The sequence below is a fragment of the Apodemus sylvaticus genome, chromosome 14 (genome assembly GCF_947179515.1).
Source record: "Apodemus sylvaticus chromosome 14, mApoSyl1.1, whole genome shotgun sequence".
Lineage (NCBI taxonomy): Eukaryota > Metazoa > Chordata > Mammalia > Rodentia > Muridae > Apodemus > Apodemus sylvaticus.
In genome coordinates this window covers 17,751,409-17,778,732 of record NC_067485.1, presented here as the reverse complement: position 1 = coordinate 17,778,732, position 27,324 = coordinate 17,751,409, and the positions used below count along the sequence as shown (strand labels likewise).

Below are 27,324 nucleotides of genomic sequence, written 5' to 3'. Positions count from 1 at the left end.
GGGGCAAGGGGCAAGGGGCAAGGGCAAAACTCATTCCATCTGTGCAGTAGTCATAAAAAAAAATAGGCTGGTGACGAGCAGAAATTATAGTTACAGAGAAATAACCAACCAGAAATGGAAACTTCACAGGTCGCACATGCAGACAGAAGGAAAGGGCCACAGAAACTGCTGGGCATGGAGCAGAGACAAATGAACACACAGCTCTGTTCCCTTCTCCTCAGAATTTGTGACTTTAAGGAGGTGCAGGTTGGCACATAACACGCATATTAAGCAGGCCACCAGACGGACAGTTTGGTGAGTGCTGAGAGAAAATAAGATGTACTTGAAGATGGAGACAATGGCATAGGCAGTCAAAACATTGCTGTAAGCATGTGGGCCTGTAAGTATGATGCCCATCACTCACCTAATTGCCAGGTGTGTTAGCATATGCTTATAAGCCCAGCATTGGGAAAGGCAGAGACAGGCAGATCCCAGGACACCCTGGCCAGATAGTCTAGACAAAACAGTGAGTTCTAGGATCAGTAAGAGACCCTTTCTCCTAAGTAATATGGAGACTCAACTGAGGAAGATATATCTTCCTCAGCGCAAGGTCAGTGGCCAATGCTCCTCTCACTCAGGGAGGACACGTTGGGTGTATAAAGCAGCCCTCACCTCAAACTCAGGCCAAGGCCCTCCACCATGTTGTCATGGAATCATCATCTGGCACATGATGCAGATGATCAACATGCAGCACAGACCCCCTGTGCTGTAGGGCCTGATACTGCAGCGGATGCTTCAAATCTAGCAGTGAGCATCCACAGAGCTGTCCCTCAGGTTGGCTGCAGAGCCTCCCATACAAGCTGCCCCTCATCCTGGTAAAGAGCCTCAGCCCACGGTGGAGTCCACGTTTCCCACAGAGCCAGGCCTTTCAACCCACACCTGGGTCTTTTCCCTACCCCATCTCCTCTGCCGGGAGTCAAGAGCACTGTTTGTGGTCACTGCTTCTAGCTACATGCCAGGAAGAGATTCAGGAGGGAGAGGGAGCCACCGGCCACTCCAAGTGAACAGATATCTCTCAGATCGGAAGTAGGAGGTGGCACTGTTTAATCTGCTCTACTGCAGGGGGAAGGAAGTAACTAATTACAAAAATAAATTCATCGAAGGCTTCAAGGCTCTTGTGCATCATCTTTCAGCAAGATTCAGACTTTAAAAGCCCTGCCCTTTCAAAAAGGGAAGAAGAAAGGGAAAAGGATACGAGGGAAGAAAGGAATGGAATACCCATGCTGAGCCTGGCGGCTGCACCCCCACTTGGGATAGACAAGAGTGAAGAATCTCAGAGGGTCACACTGCGCCGTTTGCTAGCCAGAATGAGGGCCATGTCCAGTCTTCTGCCTAAGATCCCTTTCCTGTTCCCAGTCCAGAGGACAAACCACCACCTACCGTGCACAGAACAAACTTGCAGCCCACGGATCCCTTTCCACATTCCACGCCAATACCACCACGATCTCTGAGGCCTTTAATACCCTGCTTGGCAGATAGCCCCTGCCTCCCTGGAGGAACTTTACACTAATGTGGCCTTAGGGAAAGGCCACCAGCCAAGGGCTCTTTCTTGCTGGTCACCATCTAGCTATCTATAGTGTACACAGGAGGAGCTCAGGGCCACTAAGTGACATAATTCCGATGTGACAGCCAATGAGGTTCCATATCATCTGCAAGAGGGTGGAGCTGGGTGGGTGGGCCCAGAGTGGAGCTACGTGGGCTCTTAAGCCATACATACTTGCAGTGGTAACCTGCAAGTGGACATAAGATGTGCAGACCAAGCACAGGGTCCCACCAGGCTGCCCAGGCTGAGGAGGACACAGAAAGGACTGTGGAGATCAGAACGACCAAGGTCAGGGAACACCCTGAGGGCCTGCTGGCCTCTCCATGAAAGCAAAGATGACATATCATGAGAACCAGCACAGAAAAGCCCTGGCCCAGCTGTTCCACCTCAGATGCTGTGTTTGTTCCACCAGCACAGGGGTCACCACAGAAAGAAGGGGGGACAGCCCAATCTGTTTGCACAGCTGAAGCCTTCGGATCAACTCAGAAATCACAGTGACAGCTAAACAAGGACCGAGGTTCCCAGGCTGCACAGTGCTGACAGCCGCCCAGGGATGTGCTTGGCTAGGATGACGGTTTGGCAAAAAGGAAAACAAACTGTGATTCTAAAATAAAGAAGATGGGGCTTCCCGACAGCCGGCCTGGGTGCACTTCCTGAAAGGGGTTCTCTCCAGACTTAGTTCTTCTTCCTGAGTTTCCTAGCTCCATGTAATAACAGCCTCTGGGATAACTTACACCCACTACACCATTACTTTTTTGCTAGACTTCTTACCCAGGCAAGCCTGGGGGCAGGGGGTCCCCAGGGTAAGGTGCCCGTGTGCCCTCCTTTTCTTGCACAGCTGCCCAAAGGACTAACCAAGGCTGTTGTCCTTACTAACAAGGTGGCTGGGTGGACTCACACAGGTGACCTTGCGATAGATCTGAGCAGCGTTCTGGCACTCCGAATAGGGGTACTCCGAGGTGGCCATCTCCAGCATGCACATCCCGAAGGCGTAGACATCGACCGACTCGTCATAATGTTCCTCGTACATTTCAGGTGCCATGAACTCGGGGGTACCTACATCAGGAGCAGCAGACACAGTTATTACTGATCATGGCTCCTTCGCCCCACAGATGTTCCCAGCCTCTTCTGTGTGTGTCCCATGATACACATAGGACAACAGTAGGCTCAACATCCCAGGGTTTAAGCAGGTGTGCTCTGCAGATTGTGTCTGAACCTCACCTTAAGGTTCCAGGGATAGCCATCAGTTTCCAGAGCCTTTCCAAGCCACGGGGATGGAAAAAAAAGAGAGCTTCTGGGGACCCTACCTATTCTCTGAGCGTACCCTAACTTGTGTGGGTGGATACTGTACCCCTCAAAACAGGTCAGCATCAGCTAGTTCTCCAGTCTCCCCAGAGATGACAAAACCGTTGATTACCCCAAAGCTGCCTCTGCCTACTAAAACTCAGGAAGACCCTCAGGCTCCCCGGAGAGGGAAATGATTAGGTTTTCTGGGTATAACTAACAATAAATGGGACATGCAGCTATCACTCTGGGAGGGGAGAGGGAGGGGCAATGGCTTCTACCTGACACATCCCAGAGAGAGACCGCACTCATAAGACATCAAGCACACACACACAACGTGAAACGCTCTCCCCGGCTGCCACGTACATGAACATGTATGCACATGCATGTGGAAGCCAGGGGTAACCTCAGGATGCCACTGCTCTGGCACTGTCTCCCACAACCCTTTTTCTCCTTTTCCTTTGAATCAGGCCATCTCACTCTCCTGGAATGGAGTAGCCTAGGCTAGCTAGCTTGTAGGCCCAGAGATCGAGAGTAACCAAGCTGTTGCTTCAAATCACCCGCTAGTCTGGCTAGCCTGCTTGCTCTGAGGATCCACACCACCCCCAGCCCCTCGCCCCCCCACCCCCCCCACCCCCCACCCCCCCATGTAACCAACAGGATTAGAGGCTGGTTGCGATTCTACTTGCTGCGTGCCACTGTCAGGTAGGTTTGCACAGGGACCTGAACAGCTTGGGGACCCTTGAGCTTAGGTTGCAAATGCTTTTAACCGCTACGCCATCTCTCCAGTTCTATGTTGGTATCTCTTGCCCATTATTTCTGTTTAATATGCATTGCAAGTCTAGTCAAAAACCAACAAAATATAAAAACATAAGTATGGGCTTATGTAAAAGATACAGAACTATAGGGAAAGCCCATCAGAAATGACAGAGACCAAGAAGAGGCCTCGTGCTGAGAATGTTTATCCTTTTGTACTCTTGAAATTCTTTGGTATTTACTACTTCTGGTGCTCAGTATGTTTAAGTTTCTTCCCATCCCTTGTCATAGAACAGTGAATATACTTCTTTAGCCACAAGATGCACAGCAGAAGTGTCCTAGGCAGGGTAGCCTACAAATGAATCAGGCCCTTCCCATTCCTTTGTATATCCTTGGGACCCCAGGATATCTAGGGGTGGTCTCATGGGCCCAGAGCACAGTGATCATGCAGGAGGGTCTCCATGGCAGCAGCTGGAACACAGTGAACAGGTCAGTCGACTTGGCTGGAAACCCCAAGTTGCAGGAAGGAAGGGCTCCCTCCCCAAGGCTACCTCTATTGCCTCATAACACCAGCCCCGATGCCTCTGCCAGGGACTGTGTGAGACAAGTTGTCCTGTGATAACAAAGAGAAACCACAAAGCCCTTTCCTGCTAGAGGGGCCAACAAAAGGACTCCAGGGGTGTGACCTGGGCCAGAGTGTAGGACTGTGACAGAAGCCAGGCTCCCACGACTGGGAGCCAGGCCAGCTACAACTTAGCTCGTGCAGGAACTTAAAGCAGACACTCCACTCACCGGCTGTCCACATATTAGGGTCAACAGACCACAGCATCCCTGGGCTTGGAGTCTTTGGGGACCTGCAAGAACGGAGGATCCTTCTCTGCAAGAAGTATCCCAGACAGCCTGATTCCGGGAGCCGGGTGGGAGGCTGGAACTAGCCCAGCTCCAGGGTAGGAGACCCTGATAATTCCTGAACATGGATGTACTTGACTCATTTTTCCTTTTCATCTCACTAAATTAAGTCTGAATTTTAGAAATAGCATGTATACATGCGAATACGCACACACACATGCAATTGTCCAGGCTGCTGTCCCACCCAATAACCCCTTTTATGGTCCGCTGTCAGCTGCAGAGCTTCTCACCCCGGGCCCATGGCTGCCCTGCACATCTGCCAGGCATCCCCGGGTCCCTGCAGATGAGTCTGTGTGAGAGTGAAAGTGGCAGTCCCCGCCCCCACCCCAGGCCCAACTGTTCTACCAGGTGCTAGGGAACGTCCCACACACCACTGCTCTCCAAGCTCTTCTTGCTAAAGTCAGGCAAGGCTCCTGTGGTCTAGGCCCTGGCCACCTTCTCCTTTCTAATGGAGAAGTCATTTTAGCTTGTGACTACAAGACACCTCTGTCCTCTAATGAACAGGAGAATGTATGCCTCTTCTGAAGCCTGGCCCAGTGGAGTAGGTAGGGCCCGGTCCAGCTTATCCCTAGACTCATCCCATAGCCCATGAAAACTGTGTCCTGAGTCTGTAAGGAAAGACAAAGTTTCCTTCATGGGACTCAAAAGCTTTATTTTTTTTTTAGATTTCTTTATGTTCTTGACTTTTGTTATAACAAGAACAAATTTACAATTGGCCCTTACCCGTCTCCTCACTGAGCAGGCAGAATCCATCTCCCCGTGTTCGAGGTGGACCTGACACTGCCTGCAACTCCTAAGCACTTATCTGCTCCATCTGCATGGTACCCAGCAGCCTGGGCCCCCTCCTACTCTCTACCTGGCATGCCCACCCACCCAGGACTGACCTGAAGCTCTTTCTAGAATGCTTATCTTCAGTTCACCTTGGCCTCTCTCCCATTTCACTCTTCAAGGGAAAATTTACAAAACCTGTTTGAAAACTGCCCAGAGCTCAGGGCCTGGGTGTGCTCCCCACAGCGGGCAGAGCCCTGGTCACCAGGATGAACACATAGGCCTTCCTCTGGCTCCACTATTTCACAGATCAGGAAAGCAAGTCCTTCGTCACTCCCTGATTCCTGCCACCTGCAAGGAGGCCTCGTGGGTGGGTCAGACCTCGACAGCCCAAGGGTCCTGCCTTGGACATAATATAAGCACTAGTGTACCTACTTCATTCTCAGGTCCTGCAAAGGGGCTTTGGGGATCACCAGCCCCACCAAAGCATTTAGAACACATGCAATGAGGATGCAAGGCCCATGTAGCCTGCCGTGCTAGGGTCACAGCCATGTAACCATGTAGCCATGTCTGGCTTTCAAAAATATGTTTAAAAATGTAACATATGGCATTGTACTTAGCCTAAGTAATCTAAGTACCAACATTTATCACCTTCTACTAACAGGCCCAAGAAGGTGCTCCATCTGCAGGGCCTGGAGATACCTGGGTAACAGGCCCTGGGGAGCCCCCATCTGGCCTCAGCCTCCCCAAATGCTGGCACTTGCTGGGAACAGGACTTTCAAGACAGTGCCCATGGGAATCCCCCTAAGTCTGTCTTACCCCAACCCCCCCACCCCAATCAGAAGCATCCAAGCACACTCCTGATCCTAGTCTGACTTTCTAGGTCTCAGCAAGCATAAGCCAGGGTGACAAGGGACACCCCACAGAGCTGGGCACACATAATGGTTTAGTGCATTCCTAGGCCTACCAGAAACACCATCCCAGTGTATTCTTATCATCCAAGCCTGCAACTCGAAGCCTTATTTCCAAAAAGGCAGAGTTTACAAGACTTGGGACATAGGGCCTCAGCTTCCTTAAGTGGGGTCAATCTAGCTCTGAGCATTTATTTCTGAGGCAGGTGACAGGGAAGAACCCTCCAATCACATGTCAGGGCTCAAGGTCTGCAATCAGATGTCATATCCAAGGGGAAAAAATCTGGCTAGGAACTTTCCAGAGCTCAGATGTCAGGGTGCAGCAACCACAGAATCCTGAACCCCCATCCATTTCTCTTCATTTTTAAAAGATTTTTTTTATGTGAAGAGGTGTGTATGTATGTGTGTGTTATATGTATGGCATATATTCAAGGAGTATGTATACATGTACACACACAAAAGTCAGATGATGCCTGGTGTCCTGTTCTATCATTCCCCATCTATTCCCTTGAGATAGGGTCTCTCACTGCACCTGGAGCTAGGCTGGTGACCAGAAAGTCCCAGAAATCCTCCCGCAACCCTGCAGAGATAGGGTTATAGACATATGTGCAACCGCATCTGGCTTAAAGTGCATATGTTATTTATTTTAAAGCGCGCGTGCATGTGTGTGTGTGTGTGTGTGTGTACCACATGTGTCAGGGTGGTGACAAAAGCCAGATCCTCTGGGGCTGTAGTTAAAGATGGTTTTAAACAACCTGATATGTGCTAGAAACTAAACTTGGGTGCTCTGGAAGAGCAATGCATGCTCTAGTAAGAGCTGGGTCATCTCTCTAACCCCACTGCCTGACTTTTTAAATGTAGGCTCTGGGGATTTGAACTCAGGTCCTTATGGTTAAGATGCAAGTACTCTTCCTAACTTAGTTCTACATATTTTCACAGACAGGAAACTGGGACTTGTCAGTCCCAGCTCCCTACCAAGCTAATCTATCATGATAAAGAGGCTAGAGATCTAGGCTCCAAAGGGCCATTGCCCAGACGAGACAGCTACACTAAATATTATATTCCAAAGACACTACTGAGATTATAGTAGTTCCCCATGATTGCCACACTGACCAATTTCTTTCCCCAAACAATTCATAAGGACCTGAGGCCAACCTTACTCCTTGTCCTGTTCATGTGAGAAACCAGCCTTGATGGAGGGGCACACCTGACTTCAAGACAGTGAAGAGCCCAAAACAGTGGTTACTGAAGTCCCTCGGATGTTCTTTCCAAAGCCCAGCACCTACTAGACACTTAGTGCTATGCTAGTCGTTTCAAGGTTGGACATATAACACGATCCAGACCCCTTTATCCTTACATAGAATTGCAGGCTACTATCCCAGGACCCGGAGTACCATCACCCAAATTTGGCCAAGAAGGTCCCTCAGAGGAAGAGAGGCCTGGAGCCAAGGCCTGAGGACAAGAAAGGACCCAAATCCTCAGCATGACCTTCTTCCACCCTGTAGATACCATGCTGGACCTCTAATCCACCTTTCTGTTCACACACTGTACATTGTCATTTCTTTGTGCCCCACAGCCTTGGGTATTCCTCTTCCTGACTGCTGGGACCAGCTCCAGTCCCACTTCCCACAAGCAGTGTAATTCCTCTGTGGTAACACTACTTCCTCCTCCTAAGCAGCCACAGTGTCCACCACAGCTCAGAAGTTGGCATCTAGCCCACCACCCTTGGCAGGCGATCATAGGTGGTACCCAACACAGCCAAGAATCTGATGCAGAGCCCACCCCACCCCTAAGTCTGAAAGTACTCTCAGTGGGAAATAGAGCCAGTATTTCCTTCCCCACTAGGCAGGTCCTCTGGCTCAGCCACCAGAATTCTGGTGTCTTGGACACCCAGACACTCTGAGGAGCCTTCTGCACGGGGTCCTAGGTAATTGAGCAAATCCAGGTTTTTGTGGCACCTTCAATGACGTTTAGTTCCCTATGTGCCTAGGGAGAAGAAACAGGCTCACCTATCACACTTTTGGCAAAAGATGCTCTTTTAAGGGTGGCCAGACCCAAGTCACCAATCTTCACGGAGCCAGTGGGCCCAGTGATGAAGATGTTGTCACACTTGAGGTCTCGGTGGATGATGGGGGGTGTCCTTGTATGCAGGAACAGCAGGCCCTTCAGGATCTGCCGGCACCAGCTCCTCAGTACCTTGGGCTTCATCACCTTGAACCGCTTCAGGTACCTGGTGGAGGGGCAGAACCATCAAGCAGTTCCCCTGCTGCGGGTCCTTAGGAAGGCCCTGCCTGGCACAGTCCAATCTGTGACAAAGCTCCACCACATGAGCTGTGCAACTGTGTGGGACAGGCAGTGAGGGGAAGGGAGATGCAGCAGCTCTTCTCCTACCCGGGGTGTCCCGGCTGGACCGAGGCAGCTGAGCCGGGAGCACGGCCCTCCACTGGACCTTTTCATTGGAGACCTTGCTACCAAACCCGTGCCAATCATAGCCTTAATCTCCTGCATGTGATAAGAAGCCACTAAATGGGGCAGGGTCGCAGCCTAGCATTTGGGTGATAGAGGAATACCTACAGTCAAAGGTCATGAAAACCAGGCTATCCACACAACAATGCTGGGCACTGGTTTCACCCAGAGGGGAGGTAGGAAGTAACATTCCCTCACTAAATCTGCATAGTAGAGTAAAGCTGCCCAGAGACAGAGGACATCAAGGTCCTACTTGGGGCCTCGGGGTTAAAATGATTCAGAGGGACTTAGCTATAGCCACCCAGAGGGGGCCTCCCCTACCCCCATAGCATGGATCTCAGGAAAGAGTAGCAAGCTGCCACGGCCACTGAACTCCCAACCCATTGCTGTGTTCTCAAGCTGCCACAGCCACTGAACTCCCAACCCATTGCTGTGCTCTGTTTGGCCCTCAATGTCTGCATTCTGCTTCCAAGCCTCTAGAATATGCCAGGTTGGCCTCTGGGCAAACAGATATTGGCCAGTAATAAGGTCTCAGGCAAATAAGACAAAGGAACTGAGTCCCTGGGAGGTGTCCTACACAGGAAGGGAGAGTGGAAATAGTCAAGTGGTCATGAGAACCAGTCTTATTTGTTACAAGAAGCGAGAGGGAGCCAAATTCTAGGAAGACTATTAGGTCTGAGTCTTCTCACTTGGGGAATGGGCTTCCTATGGCTTAGAAAGAATATGACTCAAAGAAACACTACTGAATAGACACGAGATCACAGACACCAGCCAGGTTGACCCAAGCATTCCAACACCTATTACCCAAGGCTACCCCCAGCCCACACGTGTGCAGCACTTACGTCTTCAGTGTCCCCGAGGTCATCAGCTCCGTCACAAGCACAATACACCGCTTGCCCTTGGCACTGGACTCCCAGAAGTCATAGAAGCGCACAATGTTGGGATGCTGTAGACCTTTCAGCATCTCCGCCTCCTCTTTGAACCGCTGCCTTTCAAGCTTGGTGAGCTTCCGGTCCTGGAGCCAGAGAAAGGCACACTGGGTGGGCGGTGCCCGGGACCTGCCAGCCACCCTCCCTTCTTCCAGGGGAGTGCAGCAGGAGAAGTCTGGGGGGGGGGGGCAGGTAGTCCCCAGCAGTGACACATAGCAGAATCTACCCTTCCTTTCTGCCCACAGTGACAAATGGTGTACCACAGTTAACCCCTTGGGCCCCACAACCCCAGATGCAGCCCCTGCCTGGGGCCCTCTGTAAGAAGTTGCTCCGAGAATCCAGGAGCAGCTCACACCCCGTGCAGCTCAGCGAGCTCTTATACTTTTTCCTTTAAAATACCTCAGAGGCCTCTGCTCCCTCAGAGATCATTCATTTCAGAGTATTCGTTAAAGGGATGAAACGCCAGCTTACTTCTAAAGCATACACAGTACGGGGAGGTGCTCAAGACCCATCGGACTGCAGTGCCAGAAACCCGAAGGGCCATCTTGGCAAAGGCACTCCTGAGAGCAGGCAGCCCAGCCCTCGGAGCAGAAAGAAGCATGCTTCGCCCGGCTTTGGGCTGCTGTGCTTGGCCTGGTGGCAGAACTAATCTGCTGTCCCAAAATTTATAGCAGAGCAGTAAACAAACATCACTGTGGGTCTAGGGATGTAGCTCATTGCAAATAGTGCTTGTCCGCCATGCACAAAGCCTTGGCTTCAATCCTCAGTACTCAGTGAGCAAGGCCTGGCGGCCCACACAGCACTTGGGAGGTAGCAGCAGAAGGATCAGAAGTTCAAGGTTGTTTTGAGTTATATATCGAGTTGGAGGTCAGCCTGGGCTATATGAGAGCCTGTCTCAAATTAAAAAGAAAACCTAGTTGCTATCTTGAAACTTTCAAGTTGTGTGCCCTCTGTCCTAGCTCCTGCCTTATTAACCCTGGAAACCTACCTAGACCCTCACTATCACCCCCTTTCCCAAATCCATCCATGGATTCTTATCCTGAAGCACTCAAAACAAACCCAAAGAACTCCCATGCCCCCAATCTCTGCACTGTGCTTCTAAGTTCTTCTCATGAGATGCCACAGCCATGGTCCCTGGGGTGACCTCCCCCCATTCTATAAGCATAGAGAACCCTTCTCAGCTCCACCTCAGTGGGGAGTGAGTCACCTTCCAGTCCTGCCTCCCCTACCACACACCCCAGAGCCACAGGAGAGTGACTAGACAGGTGTTTATATTCGCAAAGGAAACTGTTAACACAACTGAACCCAGAACACAGAAAGTCAGAGGAATTCTAGGAGACAGGAAACAGATGGTTTGAGATAGATCCAGGAGAGATCAGAGCTGAAAGGAAATATAAGCAAAGACCCTGAGGACCCTTTTAGAAGGCCCCACACTATGACAAGCTAGAATCCAACAGAAGCAGTGGCCCATAGGGTCATGACAAGAGTTACCATGTTAAGAAATCAGTCACACCCATTTAGGTCAGACCCCTGCCCTATAACACAGACCCTCATTTGACCCTCTGCTCATCAGTGGGATAGTAGCTATCATCAACAAGACCAAACAACCAAGAGAAATCATAAGTGTAAGCAGTATTAGAAAGACAATCATTCAGAGACTTCAAAACAGATAATTAATGTTCTTCCCATGAAGACCCAAGATGTGTACCTGCCTAATCAAGAGCAAACTTCTATTCTAAAAGAAAACACCCAGAAATTAGTTCTTACAAACTTTGAAAGCTGAGCTGGCTTTGTTTAATATGTAAACATATTCCATCATCCAGTGAAACACTGAGTACAAATGAGTTAATCTCTAATCTAGACAGTAAAATGGTAACATGTCCCACTCATTAAAATTATTGTTTGCCTAAGATAATGAAAGTAAAGCTACACACTGGGAGAAACCATTCCCAATCTATACATCTGACAAAGGACTTGGCCCCTGAATGGAAAGACAGCATCCACAGATGATGCAGACAGACAGACAGACACTTCACCAGACAATTTGGGAAAATGGCCAAGATCCCTTAGCAGCTTCCTGCAAGCTCTGGGTCCCATCATTCCCCTCAAAGAGAAGATTCACAGACAGAAAAGAAACACAAGTCCTCAAAAGATGACACAAGAGTGGCTGGCTCCACCACAGCCCCACCTAATGCCAGCTGACGGATCCCATGCCAGTAAACAGAAACACTGTCGCTACACCCACAAAAACAGTATATACCTCAGCAACTAGAAGGAAAAACAAAAGCAACAACAATGACAACAACAACAACCAAAAATCCCTCTTGATTAAAACCTATTCTGCGTGAATCCCCAGTCTGAATTAAGGAAGCCAGGTATAAACATGTGACTGGTGGGAACCCACTATGATTGGGAACTGTTATTAGACCTACTAATAACAAAAGGGTCAACTTCAGAACAGTGGCTGCCTCTGGTGCGGGCAAGATCTGGAACTGAGAATCTGGTGTGCAGAGGTCTGGAGTGGGGGGTGGGGCGGTGAAGAATGTTTTTTGTTAGTTTGGAAGAACTGGGGGTTGAATCCCAGGCCTTATACTTGCTTCTCACATGCCCTACCACTCAGCTACAGCCATAGCCCAATCCAAGTAAGTGTGTGTGTGTGTGTGTATGTGTGTACAATGTAAACTTGTTTAGTGTGTGTGCATGTGTTCAAGCCTATAAGTGTATGAAAGCTTGAGATTCATATTTTATTTCTTTGGGGGCTACAGGAGAGTGAGACAGGGTCTCTCTGATGCTCTGACTGGCCTCACACTCACAGAGATCTGCCAGCCTCTCCCTGTGTGAGCACCAGAGTTACTCTTCACCTTATATACCAAGGCAGGATCTCGCTTAGACCCAGAACTCACTGATTTCCCTGGTCTAGCTAAGCAGTTTGCTCCCTGGATTCTCTGCCTCTTCCTCTGGGATTAAAAGCAGGCTGTGCCACCTACCCAGTTCACTTACCCACAATGCTTCAGGTATAAACTAATGCTTCCTCAGCCAGTGATTCAACAACTGAGCCATCTCCCCAGCCCCAACTTGAATGTTTTAAGATACATATTTCAGTGTTTATAAATTATACTTCAATTTTTAAAATGTAACAAAAAATAAGTCTAAAGGAGGGGAGAGAGAGAGAGAGAGAGAGAGAGAGAGAGAGAGAGAGAGAGAGAGAGAGAGAGAGATTGATTGATTGATTGGGAAAACTACCTGGAAGACAAACAACTATGTAACCGTGACTCTAAATATACACAGCAGAATAGCATTTCCCTGGATTAAAATGAGAATGTCTTAGGATGAAAAGACCTGCTGAAGTCAGGTCAGTAATGAAAACTGACCTGCCCTTCAGATCTGTCCCAGTGAAACTTCAGAATCCTGAGGTCTGAAAGGATTTCCTATCTGTAAAGAAATGGCTCAGGAGGCAGTGAGGGTAATCAGCGATATTGGCTTTGGGGAGGGCAGCAGCATCCTCAAAGTGCCGACTAAGAATTCTATACTCAGCCAAATAATGCACACCACTCTAGGCTGATGAGACTCATGTTCCCACATGTAGGAACTCAACTCAAAGTGCCGACTAAGAATTCTATACCCAGCCAAAATGCACACCTCTCCAGGCTGATGAGATTCATATTCCCACATGTAGGAACTCAAAGGTTCCTACATGGGAAGTAGGAACTTTTCAAGCCCTCTAGATGAAGTGAGCCTACTGCAAACAGAAATGGATGTGTCAGGGTTGGGGAAACAGCTTAGCAGGCAAGAGAGCTTGTTGTGAAAGCATGACTTTGAATCCCCAGCATCCACATAAAGGCCAGGTGTGGTTGTGTGCATCTAGGACCCCCTACACATAGTGCTGTGGAAGGGTTGAAAGGCTTGCTTGGCCATCAGTCTAGCTTCAAGTTCAGAGAGAGATCCTATCTCAAGTGAGTAAGTACAGAGTGGTAGAACAGGACTCCAGACATCCGCCTCTAGGCTCTACAGAGGTACATGTAGCTACACACAGACACATGAGCGTAAACCACACACACATAAGGAACAAAGCTAAACTGATTTTTGGGGTCACTGATGAAGCAGCTGAGAAGATGGCTGCTGGGCCAGCTCAGCTTTCCCCACAAAGCCTTCTCAGGGCAGGCAGCAATACTGTCTCCAATTCCCTTCCCATGGGCCTAGTTAGTGACTTGAGAGAAGCCTCAGAGCACCATTAAAGCCTAAGTTATTTTATAATATTCACCATCGACCAATAGCAGTGTATGGCTCACAGTGCAATGGCCAAGATGTAAATAACAAAACTAACATAAATAGATCGTGCAAGAAGGTGCCTTGCATAAGCTATGGTCCAGTATTGCCTTCCCCATGTGAGTGCATGTGTGTGTGTGCATATGTGTGTGTGCATGTATGTGTGCATGCATGCATGCTTGTGTGTGTATGCATGCACCCTCATGTTCACATGTGCATACAATCATGTGTTGATAGTTATCTAACCCAGTGTGTGGCCCAGTACTAATGATGCCAAGTAGCTAAAGGTGCTATATTAAAGACACCAAAGTCATAAGTTGTTAGCTGTAGTGCCTCTAGGAGTGAGACAGAAAATGGGGCAGAGATATTATAATACATTCCATGCCACCAGGACTTTTTACCAAGGTGCCATGTTCCTTGGTCATTTAAGATCATGCTCTTTGGAGCACGGCCCTCCCCTCACTAGATTATCCAAGTTATCCTCATCCGTTGCCCCGCCATTTGCTGATCATGCAAAGGGGAGACAAAATGGCAGCCTCCAATGTGGGGAGAGGGCCATTCAGGAGTGCTCAGGTCTGACAACCCAGGTGATCAGATAACCTGTTCCTGATGGGCTTAACCCATGCTTCAGGGTGACATGGAGACACACACTAGAGGGTGCATTTGGTATGAAGAAAGTCAGAGGCCATTGAATGGTGGCAGCAGAGGCAGGCAGATCTCTGCAAGTTTGAGGCCAGTCTGGTCTATAGAGCAAGTTCCAGGACAGCCAGGACTGCACAGAGAAACCCTCTCTCAACAAAAGAAAAAAGTCAAGAGTTGCTGCCTAGAAAGTACAAGTGTCTGCAGGTAGCCACCCCTGTGGCAGCCCAGGGCCACAGCACCATCACAACAGCCCCAGTGGGCAATGGCTGAGGGAGTCAGGCCCAAGAGGGATGCGTTGCAAGAGAGCAGTGTCTTTCTACAGCAAGGGAAGAGAAGTATGCCTTCTGAGGATTGCAAGAGGGGGAGAACCACCACACTCAGGCATGGTGGCAAGGTGCTGGCTAACACTGGCAGCTGGTGCAAGCTTCTTTCCAGAGGATGGGCTTGTGGTCTGAGTCAAACCAAAGAAACACCACAGGATTGTTTTCAAAGCCATAAAGAATGAAGATATGTTATGTGTAGAAAACGGATATAATTGGTATAGTCATAGCAAGAGAACGATGTCTTCGAGGAAAGACAGTATTACAGGTTTGCTCTCATCTGTGGGTGCTTGAGTTTTATGCAAATACATAAAGCCATGTACATACAGGTTACACAAAAGGAGAAGTAAAACTTTCCAGGAGAACAAAGGGAACCACTGGGAAGCGAGGGTGGTGCCCACAAGGGAAAGGAAGTATGGAGAAATACACTGAAAGCATACCATGTACTTTCATGAAAATGTAACCCAGTACAGTGGTTTTTTAAATTTTTTATTTTACATATATAGGTATTTTGCTTTGCATGTATGTCCATGTACTATATGCATGCCTGCTACCTGCTGAGGTCAGAGGGGGCTGTTGGAACGCCCCCCCCCCAGGAACTGGAATTACAGATGGTTATGAACCCAATATTATTATGTGGTTCTTGGGAATTGACAGGGTCCTTTGCATGAACAATAAGTGCTCTTAGCTGCTAAGCCAACTCTTTAGCCCCTAAATACTTTTTTTTTTAAAGCAAAAACAGGTTCTGGACTCTGGAGCTATCCTATGAAGGGAGACTAGGCCGAGTCTGGGCTCCAACTAGTTAGTCAGAATGGGGTTATAGGTCCCTGGAAGAGCCCAAAGATTCACCCCCCTCATGTGTGTATACCCAATGGTGGCATCATTCTGGGGCCAGCAGGTATCTGGTCAGGTAGCACAGAGCTGCAACTGCATACCTTCTCTTCTGTCCCCTCACCTTCTGAAGCACCTCGGTATTCCAGAACGGTTCAGTGTCCCTGAATGTTCCACACTGTCCTGGAAAAGAAGCCTTCCCTCCAACCTCAGGTTCCTAGGGGCTGAGTCAGGTCCACTGTCACTACTGGTGTGGGTACATACTCTTCCTCCCACAGCAAAGGACAAGTGAAGGCGTGCGACCTGGAAGTCTGTGGGCTGGACAGGTGTACAGGACACAATGTCTGTGAGAGCGAAGCCACGGTGTCCTACAAGGTCTGCTTCAGGGGCTAGGCAAGCAAGAAACCTTAGGGGAAAGTCACCAACAGACAAGAGAGTAAACACACAATTGCCCACTGAGCCAAAAAAATAAGGCTGAAGGAGCAAGTGGGCATGGCCAGCTGGGCACCCAACTGCAACAGAACCCTCTCTGCAGCCAGCCTGGGAGAACTGATTCCCCACTCTATGCAAGACACAGACAGGGCTGGTATCCCTGCAGGAAGAGGCTTCTGGGAAGACATAACGAAATGAGACCACACAGGTATAATGCAAGCAGGCTGGAGGCAAGCCCTGGACGGCAGTGGATGTCAGCTTGTGGACGGCTCTGGAAGCTGGTTTCAGGCTCCCACAGGTTGGCTAGACGTGGTACCCCTGTGACCAGCAGAGAAAGCTCCTGGTTTCATTCCCTCTTACACCAGCCGCAAGGGAGAACCCCGGTCCCTCTTAACATCACCCTGGCAACAGTCATATGTATCGCCAAGCAACCAGGGCGTACCTCCCGATCTGTGTTTAAGAAAAGATATTGCCATTGAGGTCAACGTGTTCCCCACGGCTACCAAATAGAAACAGTGGATAAAGATGTGGCCTGGAAATCCAGGCAGCGGATGACACATACCTAGAGTCTGTTTCTGAAAGAGATAGCAGTCATCAATGCTGTGTCCCACTGCCCACCTTATGAGTCCAAGCATGTGCTCAGATTGAGGGTTCAGGACTCAGGGAAGTCACCAGCGGGCACATGCCCTACCTAGCCTTCTTTGTCAACAACACCAAGACGTTCAGTGATCTGAGGCTGAAATGTGTACTGGAAAGTCCGGCGCCTCGCCGCCTTTGAAGATAATGCCGTCTTCTTTAGAAGGGAATGGATAGGGGCAGAGAGAGAATGACGGGTGTCAGATGGCTTGAGGCCCTGCTCTCTCAAGGCCAAGCTCCTGACCCTAGGACTCTCAGTCATGGACCGAAAGATATGGTGCCCTCACCAAAGAGAAGCAATTCATACTGCAGAGTTAATTTTGAATATAAACATCAAAATGTCAACTTATCAGGGCTTAATTATTTTACATGACTTACTGGTTCAGGCTAGCATAACCCCCGAAGTTTAGATATCAGGGATGGCTTTAAGGTTCCCTCTCCTATTTCTAACATTCTGGGAATATCAACTCTCTCTCAATTGTAAATGTCTCCTATAGGATCCAAGTGTCACACATCAGCTTCCCCACCAGCCACTTCACAACAAAGTCCATTTGCAAGGTTACCTCCCACTTCAGTTGCATTTGAAGTCTGACTTCTTCTGCAAGCCAAGACAATGTAGAGGTGGCTCTCAGTCCCTTCTGAGACTGTATCTTCTCTAGTAGTCTCAGGCCACACAGAGACCAAAGTCCCCTAGTCCTCCCCAGCAGATTCTGAGATGCAGTCCTTTAAATAAAATCCTTGTGTACCTAAGATTCTGAGACCTAACATGCTTCTCCAGAACCTGGTAACCACTAGGAATTAATAATGCACAGGTGACCAGAACAGGAAATAAATTTTACTGAAAATGTGCCTTCTCTGCACCGTGGGGAGCTTTTTGGCAGCTGCACGAGGCACCTCTGGGGGGATTTTAATTACCTCAGGAGAGAATCTGGGCCTGGGTAAGTCTGGTGTATGTCCATGGACTCTGGGAAGGTCTCCACTCCATCAGTAAAAGACAACGAAGTGAAGCCACGGGGGGCAGGGGGGCTTCATAGTCCTCCCAGCACTTGTGAGACCTGGATCCTGCGTTCCCACAGCGTCCATCAGGACCAGCAGGCACCCCATCCATCAGGCAGGAAGTCCCACCCTCGTCATGAGCGGAGCGGTTTGAGGACAGGCTCTGCACACCCTCCCCTCCCCACTCTAGGGCTTGGATTTCAGGAAGCCACCATCTACCAAAATAAAGTTGTCCCAGGGCAGAGAGAATCATTGTGGAGACCAGCAGACCTGTTACCATCTAGCATGGAAGCAAAGGGAAGTTCACATAAAGACCAGGAGAAGGAAAGTTAGCAGGGGATGGCGCAAGGCAGACGGTGGTCCAGACACGGAGCTCTTCTGAGGCCTGGCCCATGACGTGGTACAGGGATGAAGCCGTGGGTTGCCTGGACCAATTGCTAGGCCTCAAAGTGATGGGAGACATGAGCCTCTTCAGGACGCAAACAGGCATGGCTGACCTCACTAAACTTCTCTAGTAGTCTCAGGCCGCACAGAGACCAAATAGATAACCAGGCCTTTTTCCTCACAAGTGCCACCTGGGGAGGTTCCTGTAAGCAAAGGGTCCCTCTGCATACCACTCCATACAGTCTCCATCCCATAAGCAGGCTGGGATCACTATGGAGACATGGTGGTACAGGAGAGGAAGGGAGATTTTCAATAGATCTATAAGCAGCCCTTGAAGGGAGAAGCAACCTTTAGGTGTTACCTGACTGACTGTGGGAAAGAGATCAGAGGGAGGCTAGAGGGTCTTGGGCGACACCTCCTACCTGTATATCTTACAGGATGCTACCCACTTGGGCATCCCAGTGTGTCTGAGTGATAGCCACAATGCCCGAAGCCAGCCTGTCTCTCATGTCACTGTGACCTTCTAAAATGGTCATGTGAGTGGTTGAGGCCACACCGGACAGAGCAGGTAGAGAAGCTAACCACCCTTTGTCCTCTGAGTATCAGACAACAGATGCTAGCCTACAGCTTGCACCTAAATGCTAGCGCATACTTTGTCAAAGGAGGGTGAGGTGTTAGCCTAGGAGTGGACCAGAATTCTAGAGACTCACCGTCTTCTTTAAAGGCATACAATATACATCATCATGGTGTACCCTCTGTTAGGTCAAAGCCCCCATCCAATAGAATACACCTAAGTGTAACCCACAGGCTGTGGACCAGGTTTCTCGCTCACCAAAGAAACCCAAAAGACCTGGCCCCGCTGACAACTACCTTAAACAATGGAGTCCCTCAGCCCCGTAGTCAGGACCTCAGGACTGAGGGTCCTGTCCTGGAGGGAGATGGGATAACAAAGACCCTTTAGCCCAGTCCCCTCAATACCAAGTGATGGGCAGTGACCACATCCAGGAAGAGCTTGGTGCTAGCTGGGTTGGGGCCACTTTGGGGGGGAGGAAGAGGGGCCGGGATGTCAGTGGGGAGCTTGCACACCTGCTCCCAGCTGCGTCAGATAGGACAGAGCAGCTGTGCAAAGAAACAGAAGGACATGCCAGGAACAGTGGGTGGAGCTGCGTGCAGAGTGTGAGGCGTTTCATTTCCAGGTAGAAGTGTTACAGTTTACAGAGTCAACCTACAACCTGGGGTTGGGGGGGGGTGACTAGAGAATGCTCACAGGCAGCCTCTTCCACTCCTTAAGATAGCATCCACGGGCCACCTCTGCAGCCTGTGGTGGCCCCAAAGGATCTAAGCCACAGCCCACGCCTCACCCCTGAGCAATGCCACCTGGCCACCTTCCCAGCGACCGGCATCATTGGTGATAATTGCAGGCAGAAAGCCTAGAGCGGGCTTAGGAGTGGCAAACCCGTCAGCAGAAGGGAAGAGGGTGACTCTGCTATCCTCCCTCCACTCTTTCAAGAAGAACACATCACTGCTGCACGAGTGTTCACTACACCGTGCGCTATTGTGAGATGGAGTATTAAGGGAATGTAAGTCCCACTGCCACCCAGAGCTACCTCAGACCCTCCAGAGCAACAGCTGGCCCCACCTGCAGTGTGTGTACCGCTGGGGACCAGGGTGTAAGTGGACATAAGCAATTCATGCTTGGTGGCAACAGATGACCTCATCGCCTTTGGAGGGATCATGTTTGGTGGCAAAAAGCCACCTCTTTGGAAATCACCTATCCCAGAGCACCTGCCTTCAAATGAAAGGGACACACGTCTCCCACCTCCCCGAAGGAATCCCTAGGGACCCTTCCTACCCAGGCTATTGTGAGTATGGGATTGAGGGCGTTGACCTCTGACCTCACTCTGATCCCAGGCTGAGGCTGGGTGCTCTCCAAAGCTGGACTGGAAGTGGGCCTGGCTGTTTCATCCTGAATGCCAGCTGTAAATCATCCAGGCCCTGACTGAAGCCCCCACTGAGGACAACAGCTGACAACAGAGGCTGATGCTATGAGTGTAGGCCACCTATAGAGGGAGGTCACAGTGGAGGACAGCTGTGAAAGGGGGCCATCACAGAGGAGGGCCACCATGGAGGAAGGCCAGTTGTGGAAACAGACCTTGCTTTTCTTTTTCTTTTCTTCCCCTCCCACCACCCACCCCCAGCTTTTGAGATGCAGTTTCTCTGTGTAGCCCTGGCTGTCCTGGCACTCACTCTGTAGACCAGGCTGGCCTTGAACTCAAGAGATCCACCTGCCTGCCTGTGCCTCCCAAGTGCTGGGATCACACGTGTGCGCCACGACTGCCCAGCTACTTGAATTTTCTTAAAGAAATATCAGCTTTGCTTTCATGTAGAGAAGCGCCTTGGAAGCCTTGGATACTTTCTAAACTAGAAGGTCATAAAGAGGGAGCTTCAGAGCACATACAAGCCAGAAAGCTCACAGAATCCCCCTGCCCTGGAAAGGCCTCCTGAGGCCCATCCTGCACCTCCCTGAATACCTGAAGGCTCCAGTCCCCCTCAAGCTGACCATACCACATATCTGATTTCTAGAAAGGGTAGGCTCTACCTCAGAGCCTCTGCCCTGCGAGGTCACCTAAAGATAGATTTGGACAGCATCATGGCCACGGGTCAGCAGGATTAACACAGCTCAGTCAGCAAGGGCAGCTCCCTCAGGGTGAGGCTGTGGAATTCTGCTCAGTCAGTGTGGGATGCCAGGCTGGCAGGACTGCCCGCTCCCTTGAGGGTTGAGCTCTGGCAGCCTAGCTTACCAGGCAGATGCTGCATCCTTCTATCAGGTCCAACACTTGAGGGCATCCCAGGGTGAGTAGCAATGGGGTCTTAACACTCCACTGAAAGATGTGGTGCCCCCCTCCTAGACCGTAAAACCCCTCCATTGTACACTAGCTGATGGCCAGAGCACTCAAGAGGGCTGGGAAATGTGTGTGTCGCTGTATCAAGTCCATTTCTGGCTCAGTACTCCAAGACCTGCTCCTTTTTTTCTTTTAAAGATTTATTTATTTATTACATGTAAGTACACGGTAGCTATCTTCAGACACTCCAGGAGTGATTATCAGATCTCGTAACAGATGGTTGTAAGCCACCATGTGGTTGCTGGGATTTGAACTCAGGACCTTTAGAAGAGCAGTCAGTGCTTTTAACCGCCGAGCCATCTCTCTAGCCCCAAGACCTGCTTCTTAAATTGTGTGTTACAACCCTAAATAGGATAACTGAAGATGAATGGAGGAAACAGAAATCTGGCCACAGCAGAAAGGATTATGAGGGTCAGCAAGATGGCTCAGCAAGTCAAAGTGCTTGCCGTATAAGCATGGTGTCCTAAGTTCGATCCCTGGAACCCCACAGTGGAAGAAGAGAATGAATTCCTCAAAGTTGTCTTCTGACCTCCACACCCACTCTGGTACACGTGTGCCAGCACTGAACTTAACACATACTCATACACACACACCCGCACGTACACACACACACATGACAATAATAAATAAAAATTTAAAATGGGAAAGTAAAATTTAAAAGGCTTATGAAAATGCAGCAACCGCACACAGATTCAAAAGCAAATGCACAGCGAATCTGTGGTGTTTCCGACAGCATTTGCTGGTGTTAAATCACAAGACTCCACTGCAGCCTTGACCCTGAATGCACGGCATGAGCACAAAGCACTGAGTCTGCTGTCGTGCCAGCAAGTTCTGTGCGCAGGTAACAGACTCCTCTGTGCTGTGAACTGCAGTGTTTTCACTACACACACACAATGTTCTGCTCTTATAGAAACGCAATGGTCTAATTATGGAAAATAAAGACTAAATATTTTCCGTCATCCCTCAGCATATAAGCACTGTCAAAATAGCATCCCTTTGGATTGTGTTGTGCTAAGAATGTTTGATTTTAAAATTTCTGTTTTAGTTGCTGGCTTACAATCCTTTTTTTTTTTTAAATCAAGACTATAAGAGCCAGAAGATAAGGGGGTTCGCTGTGAGATTGTATCTTGTTACAAAGTTAGGAGCCTCACCCATAAAGTGTCACCAACATGAATGACAAAACAGGAGCTGAATAAGGACAAGAAGACATGTGCCCAACATTGATGGGGGCGAGGGGAGACCCTAAGGGGGACCTCAACCCTACACAAAGAACTAGAGGCAACTTAGGAATGCGGAGTGGAAAAGAGTGGTCCTCCCCAGGGAGGAACAAACCCATCGGGTATCCTATGCCAAATGCTCAGCCCTGAAAACACACACACAAATAACATACAGACTGAGCAGGTAGCAGTTAGGAATATGTATGCGTATACATAAACATCTATGCATGTAACAATAACTGATAAAAAATAGAGCCCATGATTTGAAAGAGACCAAGGATCGGAACACAGGAGAATGTAGTGGGTTTTGCCTAGTGTTGTTTATATTTTAATGTTAATTTTGGTCTCTAAGACTGTTTATTTGAATGCCTATACATAGTTTTTGGGAACCTGTCTCTAACTGGTTCTGACTGGTAAATAAAAATATCAATAGCCAATAGCTGAGAGGGACAGACAGAGGTGAGATTTTAGAGATTCCTGGGCTTGAGACCAGGAGAGAGAAAGAAAGAGGAGAGATCTGTCATATCTGGAGAGGCGGAGGAGAGGAGCGACACCATGTCTGAGCAGAGTGTAGCCAGAGAGGTGTGGCCACCGTGTGAAGGAGCCAGAAGCGTGTGACCCAAAGTACAGCCCAGTTAAACAGCCCTCTGTGTCCAAAATGGCTAAGAGAGAATATAAAACCTAATAAATAATAACTCAGAATTACTGGCAGGAAGTGGATTAACCACACAGAGATCAGACAATGGCCCACCTATTGAACTATTTAAGACCCATCAAAATATAAAGACGATAGATAAATGTCTTTCATAAACCATTGAGGCAGGTAGCAAACCTGCCAACAAGAATGTAATTATAATTTCAAAAATAAGAGAAATAATAAAAAAAAAACCTTAATATCATTCATTGAACTCTGGCTGGGGCTAAGACAGAATTTCTAACAATTTCTGAAAAAAGGCCATAGACATATTTCTACAATTTTGTGCTACTTATTTATGTAAATAGTGTACTCAGTATTGACAATTATAAAGACATAGTATTGATCATGTCTGGGGAGAGTTGAGGTGCTCTGTGTCCAGCAGTATCAAATATTCACCAAGATTTAATTATTGATGTAAAAATAAACAAGCACCTCCATTTCATTAGTGTGTTGTTTGATTTTTGTCTTTGATGAATGGCAAAATTATAGGCATGCCAAAGATTTGTTTTAAAATAGATTTCTTTATAAGTTATTATATTTGATTCATAGATCTATTTTATCCATCCATGCATCCAGGGTAACAAATATACCAAGTTTAACGAACCCTGCTCATTAACACCCCCAGAATGAAGTTGGCTGTGCTACATTCTCTCCCCTCTCAAGTCCCTAAGAGGTCTGAATGACCCTACCAATATCTAAGATGGCCTTGGGGGTCAGGCTGCAAGGACCCAAGACTCAATGGCTTCATGCTGGATCTCTGAGTAGCTATGCTCTGAGCATGAACACCCAGGGTGTCCCTCTCATCCAGATACACTCCTAAGATGCAGGCAGAGTGGTAGAGACATGGGCCTTATTCTAACTGCCTCAAGAAGCAAAAGGAGATCTCTGTGAAAGATAAAGTCATCAGGTCTGTGGGACAGGCTAGCAATCCCAGCACCTTGGAGGTAGAAGCAAGGGTATCAAGAGCTTAAAGCAATCCTTGGCTACCAAAAAGTACAGGGCCAGCCTGGGATACAAGAGAGGGATGCATATCCCTCAACAAGAGGGGTATGGGGGACAGATCATCCACAGCTGTAATTAGTTCATCCACAGCTTTTAAATATGCCAATAACAAATGTCCAGACAGAAGAATAAGACTGACTGACAAGAATGAGAAGAAAAAAACAGTAACAACAATGCTGAATATTGGACACGGACTTTAAAAGAACCATGTTAGCAGCTGGAGGGATGGCTCAGTAGTAAAGAGCCTGGACTGCTCTTCTAGATGACTGGACTTTGATTCCCAGCGCCCACACAGTGGCTCACAACCATCTTTAACTACAGTTCCAAGATACCCAGTACCCTCATCTGGTCTCCCCAGGCACTGCTATAAACTATGATGAGTATGCATGTGTGCATGTGCATGCATATGTATGTATGAATGTATGTATGGTTGGTTGGTTGGTTGGTTGGTTGACTGGTTTACCTGCATATATGGGATTAGTGTGGCCAGAAGATGAATCATTTCATCAGAACTAAGACCTGTAGAATAAGAATATAAAAATCTAGAGCTAAACACTGAAATGAGGAACTCAATGTATAGGTTTGACATAGATATAGATGAGGGTAGGTCTAGCAAACTGGAAGGCAGTCATAGAAAATACAAGATCAGGACTGAGGCCATGGCTCAGTCGGTAAAGTGTGGACTCCACAAGGTCATGGAGAGCAGAGTTTGGATTCCCCAGATCCCACGTAAAAGTTGGTGGGCATAGTGACCTGCCTATAATCCCAGAGTGTGAGAAACAAGAGACTGGGGACCCCCTCCCCCAGAGCAAGCTGGCTATCCAGATGTGGTTTGAATAAAAATGACTCCCATAGACTCAAAGGAAGTGGCACCAACAGGAGGTGTTGCCCTTTTGGAGAAAGTATGTCATGAGGATGGCCTTTGAGGTCTCAGATGCTCAAGCCAGGCTCACTTCCTCTCTCCACCTGCTGCCCATGGATCCAGATGTAGAACTCTCAGCTATGTCTCTAACACCATGTCTGCCATGACGATAAGGGGTTCAACCTCTGAACTGTAAGCCAGCTCCAATTAAATGTTTTTCTTTGTAAGAGTTGCCGTGGTCATGGTGTCTCTTCACAGCAATAGAAACCTTAACTAAGGCACCAGAGCTAAAACAGAGAATCCAAGATCCAATGGGAAACCCAGAGTCACTGTATAAGGAGAGAGGGGTAATAGAGGAAGACTCGATGCAGCATGAATTCAGGTCTCCACACATGCATGCACAGACATGAGCCTGCGTACACATAAGCACACACCACATATAAACAAAATACATAGATTGATATCTAGACAGAAAGGAAATAACAAACAACACAGAAGACACTAAGAAATGTCCACCATACTTGTAAATGGGTGTCTGGAAGTAGAAATGAAACCAAAGGAATATGTAAAATCAATGCCCTTCAATTTTAAAAAAATCCATAGATTAAAAAAAAAAGTATAAGCCCCAAGCAGACTAAATAAAAAGAATATTACACCCGAGCACAACATATTTAAAATTAAAAAAAAAAAAAGCTCAGACACAAAGGCATAATCTTAAAATAGCAAGGAGGAGGGGTACCTACTGCCCCTTGCAAAGAACTCTCAGTCCCCAGCATCCAGGTCAAGTGGCTCACAGATCCAGGGAACTGGAACTGTCTCTCAGCAGCTGCTTGTCCCCTCGAGCACAAAATACACGTGTATGCACATTATTTTAAATATTTTTGTTTAAATAGCAAATAAATTGGGAGGCAAGATATCTACGACCTTCAAAGGAGACACCAGAAGAGGGGCAGCTGACCTCAGGGGAAACCATTGAAAATGGTCTGCACAGCATCTTGCAAAGGGTTTGGAGAAAAGGCAACTGCTAACCATCATTACAAACCAGGAAAAAATCAAGAATAAAGATGCTTTTAGACACAGACATTCCTGACAAACAGATACTAAAGTGAATACAAAGAGAGACCTCTAGGTAAAGGACAAAAGTCCAGCTGTGACTACAGCTGGAACCAGAGGAAATGTTAGAAAGCAAAGGAAAGGATACACGCATTAGACATATGCAACCAGTACTGGGACAATAATGTCATGCGAGATAGAAGACAGTTGTGCACAGCAGCAGGATGAGGGGTGGCTTAGGTGGTAAGTGTGAGTATGAGGTCCTGAGTTCTATCACCAGAACCCACGTGAAAAATCCAGGTGACATAACAAGCTATAAATCTGGGAAGGGGCTGTCATGGAGAGAAGACAAGGGAAGGTGGGGTGAGGGTGGTAAGGATGCATCATGTATGTGCATGAAGTTGTCAAAGAACAAACAGAACAGGAACCATGTAAAATCTAAAAGCCAGGGAAGTAGCACACTTGGGTCCTCTCCGACAGTGGGGAGGCGGAGACAGGCAGAGCTCTCAGGCTCCTTGACCAGCCAGCCTACTCTGCATTTCAAGTTCTGGGCTAAAGAGAGAGTCTCAGTCATTAGGAGAGGGTGGGGGAGGGGAGGAGAGGGGAGGAGAGGGGAGGAGAAGAGAGGAGAGGAGAGGAGAGGAGAGAGGGGAGGGGAGGGGAGGGGAGGGGAGGGGAGGAGAGGGGAGGAGAAGAGAGGAAAAGGGAGGGAAGGGGAGGGGAGGGGAGGGGAGGGGAGAGGAGAGGAGGGGAGGGGAGGGGAGGGGAGGGGAGGGGAGGGGAGAGGAGAGGAGAGGAGAGGAGAGGAGGGGAGGGGAGGTGAGGGGAGGGGAGGGGAGAGGAGAGGAGAGGAGAGGAGAGGAGAGGACAGCAGGTAAGAGTACTTGCTACCCAAGCCTATAGAGCTGAGTTGGGATCCCTGGGACCTGTGTCAAAAGAGACACGTGTGGCCACGCACATGCTTGGATCCAGCACTATGAGGGGCAAAGGCAGGAAGATCACTAAGGTTTACTGGCTGACAGCTGAGCACCAGGCTGAGGGAGAGACCCCATTGAAGGGAATAAGAAAGAGAATGACAGAGCAGAATACCAGACATACTTCTCCGGCCTCTGCATGTAGACACAACACCTGACACACACGCCTGCACACACGTGCATATCCAACACACACACCAAGATGGCTCCCGAGGAATGCAGGAATGAGACCCAAGGTTGACTTCTGGCTTCCACACAAATGTTTACACGTGTGCACACACTTGTATGGGCACACATTAAAAACATAATAAAAAAACAGATGGGGGGTTAAATTACCTAATAATATTCCAAAAAAAAAAAGCAGAGTAGAGCAGTCATACAATGCTTGTGTTGCCTGGAAAGTATGAGTTTCTACCAAGCCTTGGAAATGCAGTACATGTCCAGTATAACTGGGAAAAGAAAGTGAAAAAGAGAAAGAGAGAATGAGAGCAAGAATGAAGAAAA

The 27,324-nt window shown here is 48.6% G+C and overlaps 1 protein-coding gene across 1 annotated transcript in view; it reads right to left on the bottom strand.

Annotated features, from left to right (window-relative positions):
* Positions 1-27,324, bottom strand: part of Wnk2 (WNK lysine deficient protein kinase 2) — a 106,486-nt gene that overhangs the window by 56,042 nt on the left and 23,120 nt on the right. Inside the window, 3 exon segments of the mRNA XM_052156862.1 lie at positions 2,481-2,638; positions 8,220-8,440; positions 9,519-9,691. Of these exon segments, the coding sequence (XP_052012822.1) occupies positions 2,481-2,638; positions 8,220-8,440; positions 9,519-9,691 (552 nt within the window).